Source organism: Prionailurus viverrinus, chromosome X (genome assembly GCF_022837055.1).
Source record: "Prionailurus viverrinus isolate Anna chromosome X, UM_Priviv_1.0, whole genome shotgun sequence".
Classification (NCBI taxonomy): domain Eukaryota; kingdom Metazoa; phylum Chordata; class Mammalia; order Carnivora; family Felidae; genus Prionailurus; species Prionailurus viverrinus.
Window position 1 is genome coordinate 66,088,605 of NC_062579.1, and position 13,687 is coordinate 66,102,291.

The 13,687-nt window shown below is 42.6% G+C and overlaps 1 protein-coding gene across 1 annotated transcript in view; it reads left to right on the forward strand.

Annotated features, from left to right (window-relative positions):
* Positions 1 to 266: 266 nt before the first annotated feature.
* KLHL4 (kelch like family member 4) overlaps positions 267 to 13,687 on the forward strand; it is a 172,749-nt gene continuing 159,328 nt past the window's right edge. The window contains 2 exon segments of the mRNA XM_047843874.1: positions 267 to 585; positions 588 to 684. Coding sequence (XP_047699830.1) covers positions 267 to 585; positions 588 to 684 — 416 coding nt within the window.

Consider the following 13,687-nt stretch of genomic DNA (forward strand, 5'->3'; position numbering starts at 1 on the left):
CTGTTTTACTACTTTAAGATCTGATCTCATCATCCTGTCAGTGTGAATTCCCACCTACTATTAGCTGAAGTTTTCTGCTTCAGTTAGAAAGCTAGAAGTGTTCACAGGACACCACCACAGGTAGTGGGGGAAGGGAGGGAAGCAAGAAAGACTGCTCTCAGCACTTGTGCTTTTGTTAGTTCTACAGAAGAGGCAGGGAAACAGGAGATAACAAAGGCTCCATTTCCTTTCTCTGAGAGAAGGCTTTTGTCTTTCCTCCAGCAACAATGTCAGTGTTTGGCAAAAAAGAATTTGATGTGAAACAGATCCTAAGGCTACACTGGAGGTGGTTTCGTCATCCTTCTCAAGGATCCTCCCACACTGAAAACTGCCTTCAGCAGGAAGGATATGAGCTTAGAGTGACCCTGGTTCAGGGCACATTGAACAACCACTCTCAGGACAGAAACAGACTGAAAAAAAGGAACAATCCTTTCCATCCCAACATACTAACATCAGTGCCAGGATTAGCCCCTGACCATCAAAGAGCCTTTCAGAATTGGCACTCACAAAACCTGATAGAACATTTTCGAGCAAATGAAGCTACTCCTATGCAGTTCCAGAAGGGAATTTGTTTAAAGAAGCCTGAGAAACACTTAAAGATTTGGAGATGATTGCTGCTGATAATACAGAAGATTCTACAGTGAGGTAGGAATTTTCAATTGCATAGTTGAAATCCATAGAATAGGTTAACTCTTCAACTCTTATTTAGTGTTTAAATAAAAGTGCTATAATTATCTCTGAATTTGTATGCAGCCAATCAACGTTTACAAGAACTCCCTTCCTCTAAGTCTATAAAGGAAAAGAGTAATAATTCATAAGTTTTGATAATTAAAGGGAAATATGTTTTAGGGAAATGAGTTTACTTTTCTGATTCCATTCCAATTCTGTTAAGATCTCTGTTTTAGGGCTAAGAGGTATTTATTAAAATTACTAACTTTTTGTAAATATATTCTGTGGCTTGAAGGTTCACATACTTGTGATTCTCTATGCAAGTATAATGAGTTACATGACTAGAAACTCTGACTTTGTGAGGTAGGCCAATTTTGACAAAATAAAAGCTCTAAGTGCTCAGCACATTCTTATCTGTTCTATAGTACATAGTTTCTGTATTTACACTAAATAAATACATTATCTTTATATGAGAGTACAGAACCGCTTCCTTTGGCATTTGAAATTTATTTGAAGTTGTATTTGTTTCATAGATAGTTTATAACCATGAAAATATTTGACATAAAGCAAGTAATGAAATGGTCCTTATATCAGTGAGATCGTAGACTTCGAAATGGAACACGTCAGCTATTTGAGGATATTAAAATGAAATAAGAAGTGATAATAAAGTATAGCTTCAGTATAGTTCATAAAATATTTGATTATGTCTTCATTTTTGTGCCCACTAACTGAAAAAGAGAAAACTACGTTCTGTATGCCAATCTTGTCCAATATAACTGAAAGGGCGGGCCTATGCCGGCCAACTCCATCTTGTTCTGTGTCCTTCACCTTGACCACGCCTCCTCCCCTTGAGTAACCACCCGCTCACCTGCCTAACAGGACTCGGACCCTTCCCCAGCCAATCGGCTGAGGCCACAGCCATTACCTCACCAACTGCACCTAGGCCCCAATAAAACCTTTGTCTTTTTGAAACTCGCTCTCTCTCCCAGGTATCTCACCTCTGCATCGGTGCAGGTAGGAGATTGAGCTCAGCTAGCTCCAATAAAGGCTCTTTTGCTTTTCCATTGGACTCGGCTCCCTGGCGGTATTTGGGGATCACAAATTCCGGGCATAACATTTGGGGGCTCAGCCCGGGATCCCCAAGACCCCCAAGGGACCCCTGACCCGGAGAGCCTGACTGGCCACAGTTAGTGTCTGTTCGTTCCATCTTTTCTGTGTGAGCTAATTTCTGAAATTCTGGTAGTGCCCGACACAGTCTAAGTGGATGCACTGGAGGACCATGGGCCGGGAGTTTCAGAAGACGTTCCGATCCTCCCTTCTGGAGGGACGTGGAATCCCCTCAAAGGTCTGAGACGAAGCAGGTCACTCCCGCTGGTCAGCATGAGGCCGTCATCTAGCTTTCGGTTTTGGAGGGACGTGGAATCCCCTCAAAGGTCTAAGCTAGCTTTCAATTTTGCTTCCATGGAGTTGGAAGACTTTCTAAGGGCCCGCTGTTTGTCTGATTCTGTGTTTCTCTGTTTTGTTCTGTGGACTTACTGGACAGATGTTATGGGACAGACTCAGACTACCCCTCTACCCACCCTCTTGGCTTATGCCCTTCCTAGCCCCGCTCCCTCCAGAGCCAAAACCCATTCTTGCTTTGCAGGGGACAAAGAAGAAGGAAAACAAGAAAAGTCTTACCCAGCCTTCAGCACCCCTCTACCCTGTCCTACAAGGGAGGTACTGAAGAAGAATTAATTTTTCCTCCCCTGTATAACCCATCTAGGATGCCAGAAGAACACCATCCTCCCCCTCCAGGGGAGGCAGACGCTGTTTGAGAGGGGGAGGCGGAAATGCTCCATTGGGAAGCCCTCCCTTTACCAGGCAAAGGGCTCAAGGGGAGCAATCCGCCTCCACTGCCGACTCCACTATTATGCCCCTGCGAGCCACCGGACCCCCAGACGCAGAGGGGAATCAGCCCTGTCACTATTGGCCTTTCGCCACTAGTGACCTCTACAATTGGAAAGCTCAGAGGCCTAAGTTTTCTGAGAAACCGGCAGGGCTTATTGATTTATTAGACTCTGTTCTTTTTACCCATCAGCCCACGTGGGACGATTCCCAGCAGCTTTTGCAGGTCCTGTTCATGGCTGAAGAAAGAGAAAAAATCCTCAATGAGGCCCGAAAACTAGTTCTGGGCGCAGACGGGAATCCCACCACCAACCAGGCTCAGATAGATGCCTCCTTCCCCTTAACTCGGCCCCAGTGGGATTTCAACATGGCAGAAGGTAAGGAGAGGCTCCGGGTCTACCGCCAGACTATAATGGGGGGTCTCCAAATGGCTGCTAGAAACCAACCAATTTGGCCAAGGTAGGAAATGTACAAGAGGGAAAAGATGAATCTCCGGCTGCCTTTTTAGAATGGATCATGGAGGCATTCCGTACCTATACTCCCATGGATCCAGAGGCTCCGGAAAGCAAGGCAGCTGTTATCATGGCCTTTGTAAACCAATCGGCCATAGACATTAGGAGAAAATTACAGAAAATAGATAGACTAGGAGAAAAAAGTCTGCGGGACTTATTGGTGGTAGCCGAAAAGGTATATAATAACCGGGAGCATCCTGAGGACAAGCAGGCTCGCGCCATGGTGGCTGCCAGCAGTAAGCAGACTCGAAACCTGGCCAGAATACTACTAGCTACCACTGCTGACTTCCCCGAGGAACGAGACCACCGTCTCCGGCAGCTGGCAGATGACGCAAGAAAAGGTAAAGAAACCACCAGTGGGGGGAAGCAGAGCCTGCAGAAAGATCAGTGCGCATACTGCAAGGAGATAGGGCATTGGGCCCGAGATTGTCTGAAAAGGCCCGGCGGGAAGGGAAGCAAGACTGATCGAGTAAAAGTCCTAGAGCTAGATGAACTAAGTGATTAGGGGAGTCGGGGTTCGGACCCTCTCCCCGAACCCAGGGTAACTCTTAAAGTGGAGGGGACCCCTGTTGACTTCCTTGTTGACACCAAGCACAACTTTGGGTCCTCCGCACCCCACAAGGAAAACTAGCCAGCAAGAAGTCCTGGGTACAAGGGGCAACTGGTATGAGCCAGTATTCATGGACTACCCGAAGAACTGTAGATTTGGGGACAGGCCGGGTATCCCACTCCTTTATGGTAATACCAGAATGCCCCTACCCGCTGTTAGGATGGGACTTACTGACCAAGATTGGAGCTCAGATAACTTTCAGACAAGGGGGGCCTCAGGTCACCAATGGCAAGGGCCACCCCATCCAGGTCCTGACCATGAAACTGGAGGATGAATACCGCCTCCACCAGGAGGCGCTCCTGAGAGAGGATAATATAGACAGATGGCTACAAGAATTCCCCTCAGTTTGGGCAGAGACAGGGTGGGGGGATAGGACTAGCTGCTCACAGGACCCCGGTCCTGCTAGAGCTCAAGCCAGGAGAAAGTCCGGTAAGGATCAAACAATACCCCATGTCTCAGGAGGCCCGGAAGGGGATCCAGCCACACATCCAGAGACTACGAAGCCTAGGGGTAGTAGTTCCTTGCCAGTCTCCCTGGAACACCCCCCTACTGCTGGCCAAAAAGCCTCACACAAATGACTACCAACCAGTACAAGACCTCCGGGAAGTAAATAAGAGGGTCATGGACATACACCCAACTTTTCCCAACCCATATACTCTCTTGAGCTCCTTGGCGCCCTCCAGGGTCTGGTATACTGTACTAGATTTAAAGGACGCCTTCTTCAGTCTGCCGCTGGCACCCCAGAGCCAACCCTTGTTCGCCTTCGAGTGGCATGATCCGGAGGAGGGCTACAGTGGGCAACTCACCTGGACACGGCTACCTCAGGGATTCAAAAATTCACCCACCATCTTCGACGTAGCACTACAGGAGGACCTGGGTGAGTACAGAAGGGAGCACCATGGCCTCACCCTCCTACAGTACGTAGATGACATCCTGATTGCTGCCGGCATGGCCAAAGACTGTGAGCGAGGGACCCAGGACCTGCTGGCTACCCTGGGGGCTGTAGGGTACCAGGCATCGGCGAAGAAGGCTCAGATATGCAGGGAGAGGGTAAGTTACTTGGGATATATCCTGGAGGGTGGACAGCAGCGGTTACCAGATGCCAGAAAAGAAACTCTCCTAAAGATCCCTACTGCCACCTCCCGAAGAGAAGTAAGGGAATTCTTAGGATCAGCCGGCTACTGCCGCCTCTGGGTTCCAGGTTTTGCTAAGATCACCAGGCCCCTATATGAAGCTACCAAAGAGGGGAAAACATTTAAATGGGCTGAAAAAGAAGAAACTGCCTTTAATCAGTTAAAAAAGGCCCTCCTAAGTGCCCCAGCCCTGGGCCTACCAGACATTACGAAGTCCTTCCACCTCTTTGTAGACGAACATAAGGGAATAGCAAAAGAGGTTCTAACTCAAGCCTTAGGCCCTTGGAACCACCCGGTGGCTTACCTGTCCAAGAAACTAGACTCAGTGGCTGCCGGCTGGCCACCATGCCTAAGAATTATTGCGGCAACAGCACTCCTAGTCAAGGATGCAGACAAACTGACCCTAGGACAGGAGATCTGGATCACGACCCCACACGCCATTGAAGGGGTCCTGAAACAGCCTGCTGATATATGGATGAGCAACACACGTATGAGTCATTACCAGAGCCTCCTACTCAACCCCCCATGAGTGTGGTTCCACCCCAGTGCAGCCCTCAATCCTGCAACCCTGCTGCCCAACCCTGACCTAGGTGCTCCACTACATGTCTGTGCGGGAATCCTGAAACAAGTACATGGATTCCAGATGGACCTGACCAACCGGCCCCTCCCCAATGCCACTTGTTTCACTGATGGTAGCAGCTTTGTGCGGGATGGACACAGGTATGCGGGTGCAGCAGTAGTCACTGAAATGGACACCATATGGGTGGAGGCTCTACCCTCCGGAACGTCAGCCCAGGGAGCAGAGCTCGTCGCCCTTACCAAGGCGCTAACGTTGGGAGCTAGAAAATGGCTTAACAACTACTGGACTTGGGAGACCCAGTTTTACCAGACCTGCCCAAATACTCCCAGGAGGAGTTACAGTGGATCAAGAAACTCCCCATGGCCCAGGAGATAAAGGGATGGTGGTATACACCTAATAAGGAGCTCGTGCTGCCAGACCGTCTTGGAGTCTCAATATTAGAGCACATGCATCGGTCTACTCACATGGGGTCCTGAAAATTAAAAGACTTAATCCGACATGCCGGAATCAAGATTCACCAACAGGACACCAAAATAGAGCAAGTTGTATCTGCCTATAAGACCTGCCAACTCACCAACGCGAGAGCCACATTAAATAAAAAAGAAACCAGGCTCAGAGGCACCAGACAGGGAGACCAATAGGAAGTCGACTTCACTGAGGTCAAACTAGGAAAGTATGGGTATAAATATCTTTTAGTATTTACAGACACCTTCTCTGGCTGGGTGGAGGCATACCCAACCAAGCATGAAACGGCTCAGACGGTGGCTAAGAAGCTACTAGAAGACATCTTACCCAGTTATGGTTTTCCTGCCATGGTAGGATCAGACAATGGACCAACTTTTATCTCGCAGGTAACACAGGCAGTAGCCAAGGCAGTGGGGGCAAACTGGAAATTACATTGTGCTTATAGGCCCCAGAGCTCAGGACAGGTAGAAAGAATGAATAGAACCCTAAAAGAGACCCTTACCAAATTAACCATGGAGACTGGCGGGGACTGGGTGACTCTCCTACCGTATGCCCTTTACTGGATTAGGAACACTCCTTACACTCTGGGTTTTACTCCCTATGAGATCATGTTTAGCAGGCCACCCCTTATTATTCCCAACCTTTAGTTTAAAGATCAAGAACTTTTTCTTTCCTTGAGAGGGCCCCAGAGGGTGCACGAGGACATTTGGCCGTGCCTTCGTGCCATCTACGAGGCTGGCCCGACCCCAACAACTCATCAGTACAGGCCGGGAGACTGGGTCTACGTCAAGAGCCACCACCGAGAGACCCTCGAGCCATGCTGGAAAGGACCCTACATCATGGTGCTGACAACCCCAACTGCTCTCAAAGTAGACGGCATCACGACCGGGGTCCATCACACCCATGTTCAGCCAGCGGACCCCTCCTCGATCCGGAAGGATTTTGTCATGCGATGAGCCGTCAATCGGGACCAACACAACCTGCTCAAGCTCACCCACCTAATATTGGTAACTCTGTTAACTCTGCATGTCATTGCTCATGCTGCCGGGAGTCCCCACGCCCCCCCCCCCCAAACATCACCTGGCAGATCACAGACACCAGCTCGGGGACAATACTTAATCAGACGTCCCAGAGCCACCCCAGGGACACTTGGATCCCAGAACTCTGCGTAAACCTCCAAACTCTGTTCCCCTTATCACCATAAATGCAGCCAGTCCCATGATTGGATCTGTAAGCTACATGACAAGGGGGGAATGAAAGGGCGGGCCTACGCCAGCCAATTCCATCTTGTTCTGTGTCCTTCACCTTGACCACGCCTCCTCCCCTTGAGTAGCCTCCCGCTCACCTGCCTAACAGGACTCGGACCCTTCCCCAGCCAATCGGCTGAGGCCACAGCCATTACCTCACCAACTGCCCCTAGGCCCCAATAAAACCTTTGTCCTTTTGAAACTCACTCTCTCTCCCCGGTATCTCACCACTGCGTCGGTGCAGGTAGGGGATTGAGCTCGAGCTAGCTCGAATAAAGGCTCTTTTTCTTTTCCATCAGACTCGGCTCCCTGGCGGTATTTGGGGATCACGAATTCTGGGCATAACAATAACTTAACCTAGTAGATTTTTACTTTTTTTTTTCTTTTATGCTATCAGATTTTATTTCCCCATATATTGTAGACACAACTGATAATCTTGGCAATGTAATTAAAGTGAAAAAGAACCATAAAAAAATAAGTATTTTTATATATTTTAAATTATGTAACATTTCAACATGAAGCTATGCTTATTGTTCGGAAATAATCTTCGTTTATTTGATGTACTATGTCTCTACATAACTATAGAGGAGAAGGACCAGCAAATTTGCTTCTAGATATGTTTTTCTTTCCATAAAACTGCCTGACAATTCCTTCCTTCCTTATGTAATATCAGTAGAAAAAACAATATAACATTATGACAAATGACAACTGTGAAAAATAATGCCTTTATAGAAACTCAATCTTCTTAGTGAAATATAAACATGCAAAAGACTTTGTGAAATGACTTTAAGTATAATTTTAGGTTGTTTGTGATACAGACACTATAAGAAGTAAAGTGTGTATATATGAATTCCCTAAATAATTTGTGATTATGCAAGAAAATGCTATATAACTGCTGGGATAGCAAGTTGTATTTAGTACAACTAATTGGACTTTAAAAATAATATGTAATATATGCTTTTAGATTCAGCACATTTTTATGAATATGATTTATTATCAAGTTGACTTACCTACCACACCCAGTGCTCATTCCAACGAGTGCCCTGCTCAATACCCATCGCACATTTCCCTCTCCCCCACCCCCCATCAACCCTTAGTTTGTTCTCTGTATTTAATGGTCTCTTGTGGTTTGCCAACCTCTGTCTCTGTTTCTATTATTTCCCCTTTCCTTCCCCCATGGTCTTCTGTTCAGTTTCTCAATCCACATATGAGTGAAAACATATGATATCTGTCTCTCTCTGACTTATTTCACTCAGCATAATACCTTTCAGTTCCATCCACATTGCTGCAAATGGCATGATTTCATTCTTTCTAATTGCCAAGTAGTATTCCATTGAGTATATAAGGCACATCTTCTTTATTCATCAGTTGATGGACATTTAGCCTCTTTCCATAATGTGGCTATTGTTGAAAGCACTGCTATAAACGTTGGGGTACATGTGCTCCTATGCATCAGCACTCCTATATCCTTTGGGTAAATTCCACAGCGCTATTGCTGTGTCATAGGGTAGCACTATTTTTAATTTTTTGAGGAACCTCCACACTGTTTTCCAGAATGGCTGCAACAGTTTGCATTCCCACCAATAGGGCAAGAGGGCTCCTGTTTCTCCACATCCTTGCCAGCATCTGTAGTTTCCTGATTTGTACATTTTAGCCATTCTGACTGGTGTGAGGTGGTATCTGAGCGTGGCTTTGATTTGTATTTCCCTGATGAGGAGTGATGTTGAGCATTTTTTCATGTGTCTATTGGCCATCTGGATGTCTTCTTTGGAAAAGTGTCTATTCATGTCTTCTGCCCATTTCTTCAATGGATTATTTGTATTCTGGGTGTGGAGGTTGGTAAATTCTTTATAGATTTTAGATGATAGCCCTTTGTCCGATATGTCATTTGCAAATATCTTTTCCCATTCTGTTGGTTGCCTTTTAGTTTTGTTGATTGTTTCCTTTGCAGTGCAGAAGCTTTTTATCTTCATGAGGTCCCAATAATTCATTTTTGCTTTTAATTCCCTTGCCTTTGGATATGTGATGAGTAAGATATTGCTCCAGCTAAGGTCAAAGAAGTTGTTGCCTGCTTTCCCTCTAGGGTTTTGATGGTTTCCTGTCTCACATTTAGGTCTCTCATCCATTTTGAGTTAATTTTTGGGTATGGTGTAAGAAAGTGGTCTAGTTTCATCCTTCTGCCTGTTGCTGTCCAGTTCTACCTGCACCATTTGCTAAAGAGACTGTCTTTTTTTTCCATTGGATATTCTTTCCTGCTTTGTCATAGATTACATGGCCATACATTTGTGGGTCCAATTCTGGGTTCTCAATTCTATTTCATTGGTCTATGTGTCTGTTTTTGTGCCAATACCACACTCTCTTGATGATTATAGCTTTGTAGTAGAAGATAAAGTCTGGGATTCTGATGCCTTCTGCTTTGGTTTTCTTCTTCAATATTACTTTGGCTCTTCGGGAGCTGATTCCATTTCCTCTCTGGTTATGGGTCTGTTCAAAATTTCTATTTCTTCCCGTTTGAGTTTTGATAATGTATGGGTGTCTAGGAATTTGTCCATTTCTTCCAGGTTGTCCTGTTTGTTGGCATATAATTTTTCATAGTATTTTCTGATAATTACTTGTATTTCTGTGGGATTTGCTGTGATAATTCCATTTTATTGTGATTGTATCTATTTGGGTCCTCTTTTCTTTTTGAGAAGTCTGGCTAGGGGTTTATCAATTTTGTTTATTTTTTCAAAAAACCAACTCTTAGTTTCATTGATCTGTTCTACTGTTTGTTTCCTTTCCTTTCCTCTCCCCTTTTTTTTTTGAATCTATACAGTTTATTTCTGCTCTGATACTTATTATTTCTTTTCTTCTGCTGGATTTGGGGTTTCTTTGTTGTTCTGCTTCTAGTTCCTTAGGTGTGCTATTAGATTTTATATTTGGGACTTTTCTTGTTTTTTGAGATAGGTCTGGATTGCTGTGTATTTTCCTCATAGGACTACATTTGCTTCATCCCAAAGGGTTTGGACCGTCGTGTTTTCATTTTCATTTGTGTATAGGTATAGATATAGATATAGATAGATAGATATTCTTCTTTCTTCTTTAATTGCCTGGTCGACCCATTCATTCTTTAGTTGGATATTCTTTATCCTCCATGCATTTGGATGTTTTTTAAACTTTTTTTGTGGTTGATTCCAAGTTTTATAGCATTGTGATTGAAAGTGTGCATGGTATGATCTCAATTCTTTTATATTTTTTGAGGGCTGTTTTGTAACCTAGTATGTGATCTATCTTGGAGAATGCTATATGTGCACTCAAGAAGAATGTATATTCTGTTGCTTTGGGATGCAGAGTTCTAAATATATCTGTCAAGTCTATCTGGTCCAGTGTATCATTCAGGGTCATTGTTTATTTATTGTTTTTCTGTCTAGATGGTGTGTCCATTGTTGTAAGTGGAGTATTAAAGTCCCCTGCAATTACCACATTCTTACCAATAAGATTGCTTATGTTTGCAATTAATTGTTTTAGATATTTGGGTGCTTCAGAAATCAGTGAATAAACATTTATAACTGTTCAGTCTTCTTGATAGATAGACCCCCTAATTGTGATATAATGCCCTTCTTCATCCCTTGTTACAGCCTTTACTTTAAAACTAGTTTGTCTGATATAAGTATGCTACTCCAGCTTTCTTTTGACTTCCAGTAGCATGATAGATGGTTCTCGATCTTCTCACTTTCAATCTGAAGGTGTCTTCAGGTCTAAAATGTGTCTCTTGTAGACAGAAAATACATGAGTCATGGTTTTTTTTAATCCCTTCTGATACCTTATGTCTTTTGATTGGAGTATTTATTCCATTTACATTCAGTGTTATTATTGAATGATATGGGTTTAGAGTCATTGTGTTATCTGTAGGTTTCATGCTTGCAGTGATGTTTCTGGTGTGTTGTGGTCTTTGCAACATTCACTCACAGAGTCCCCCTTAGGATCTCCTATAGGGCTGGTTTAGTGGTGATGAATTCCTTCAGGTTTTTTTGTTTGTTTGTTTTGGCGGGGAAACCTTTTGCTCTCCTTGTATTCTGAATGACAGGCTTTTTGAATAAAGGATTCTTGGCTGCAGAATTTTCCTAATCTACACATTGAAAATTTCCTGCCATTCCTTTCTGGCAAGCTAAGTTTCAGTAGATAGGTCCTCTACTACCTTTATGTGTCTACCCTTGTAGGTAAAGACCGATTTATCCCTAGCTGCTTTCAGAATTCTCTCTTTAGCTTTGTATTTTGCCAGTTTCACTATGCTTTGTCATGCAGAAGATCAATTCAAGTTATGTCGCAGGGGAGTTCTCTGTGCCTTCTGGATTTCAATGTCTGTTTCTTTTCCCAGGTTAGGGAAGTTCTCAGCTATGATATGTTCAATCACACCTTTAGCCCCTTTGTCTCTCTCTTCTTCTTCTGGAACTCCTATGATACATATATTGTTCTGTTTCATTGAGTCACTTAGTTCTCTAATTCTCTGCTTGTGATCCAGAATTTTTTTTAATCTGTCTTTTTCTCAGTTTCATCTTTTTTTCATAATTTTATCTTCTATTTCACGTATTCTCCCCTCTACCTCTTTAATTCTGGCTGTCCCACCTTTAGTTTATTTTGCACCTCATTGGCAGCATTTTTTAAATTCATTATGAGCATTTTTTAGTTCCTTGATCTTTGCAGCAATAGATTCTCTGCTGTTCTATGCTTTTTTCAAGCCCCGTGATTAATCTTTTGACTATTACTCTATATTCTTGTCCATTTTTATTGTTTAAATCTGTTTTGATCAGTTCTTTAGCTGTCATTTTTTCTTAGAATTTCTTGTGAGGAGAATTCTTTTGTTTCATCATTTTGACTCATTTTCTGTCCCTAATGGGTTTTAAAAGCTTGTTATGTATCATGCACCTGTGAGAATTATTATATTAAAGAGGGGTCATACATTGTCCAGGGCCAGGCCTTGCAAGATGTGTTTTGTGGAGATTGTTACTTGATCTCTGTTGTTGTGACTTTGGTTACTTCATCTCCCTACTTGTTGTGATGTTTTGACCCCTCCAGTTGGTGTGGGTTGGTTTGTTTGTTGAAGTAGCTCTATGCCTTGTCACGTTGTCCCAGTGTGTCCCTGGAAGATACAATCTCTTCCTCCCATACGCTCAGATTTCAAAGTCCATTAGCTTCAACTCTGCTTTGTTTGTGAGACGAGGGAACTTTGGATCCTCTTACTTCTCCACCATGTTGGCCCTTCCCCCATTCAGCATATTTTCCTTTGATCTCTTTTCACCATGAATTACAATTTTAAGAACTGCTGAAATTGGAGGTTAATATTAAATGCATTTGACTCTGTGGTAGAGAAATTTAAATTATCCTCTGTGACCTCCTGATAAAATTTTTTAAAGATTCCTAAATTGATATTCCAACATGAGTGTATTTTTACAATAAATTAGTTGATAGAAACATGCTGGATAAAATGTCAAATATAAATTGTCACCAAAGAATGTTTTATATATATATATATATAAATTTCTTTTTTATTTTATTTCTGATATGTTTCATGTTCTAAAGAAATGTTCTGTTAAATTTTCTTTGGTTACAGTAGAAAGTTAATATTTTCTTAAATTAAATAGAGTGGTTTTATAGATGTGCCAAGGATATTTTAAACAAAAGAAAAGGTGTTAAGGAAATTATTAATTAAAATATGATGGATTATTAATGTCATATTAGCTATTCTGTATTATGTCTTAAGGAGAGTTTGAGAAGGAACTTTATATGTCTTGATTCTCTCATGCTTCTCTTCAACAAGACTGGGGACACAGGAGGAAAGGTTCCTGAGATATTGGCAAGAGCCTCGCATTCCCTCTTGTGGTAAACAAACAAACATGGCAGTCCGTGTGGAAAATTATCATACTACTACAAGATGGGCTGTGACTTTCTGGGAAAAGTAAGGGTATCTAAGTTATCCTGCTTTCTACAAATATTGCAGAAAATTAAGAGAATGAGCTAAATTATTAAATTGCAGCATAAATGAATAACACACAATTATTCCTAAAACAGATATTAAAAGCAAAGTATTAAAGTTATATGTAAGTTATGAATCACTAAATTGTACACCTGAATCTAATATTACACTATAAGTTAACTAGAATTTAAATAAAAATTTGGAGAAAGAAAAAAAATAGTTATATTAATATCTTGGCTTGATCATTTTAAAGCCCCAAAACGTTCCTATGTAATTGAGTTGTAATTTAGTACTTCATTTAGGAACAGCACTGTATCATGATCACACACTGTTAAGTATGCACATACCAGTATGCTTGTCATTATCATTTTTTGTTCTAGTTGTCTACTAACTCTACATCTTTGCTTCATTATAACTGTGTTGCTCAGTGTTCTTTCTTTCCTTTATTTCATCCCTAGCATTCTAAAAATCGAAACAAATATTTTAACAGTATGTTATAATCAGGCTTCTTATATGACAAATATTCTTATTTTTGTTTTTTAAGTTGTTTTTAGATTCCAATTATGAGTGAAATCACATGGTATTTGTCTTC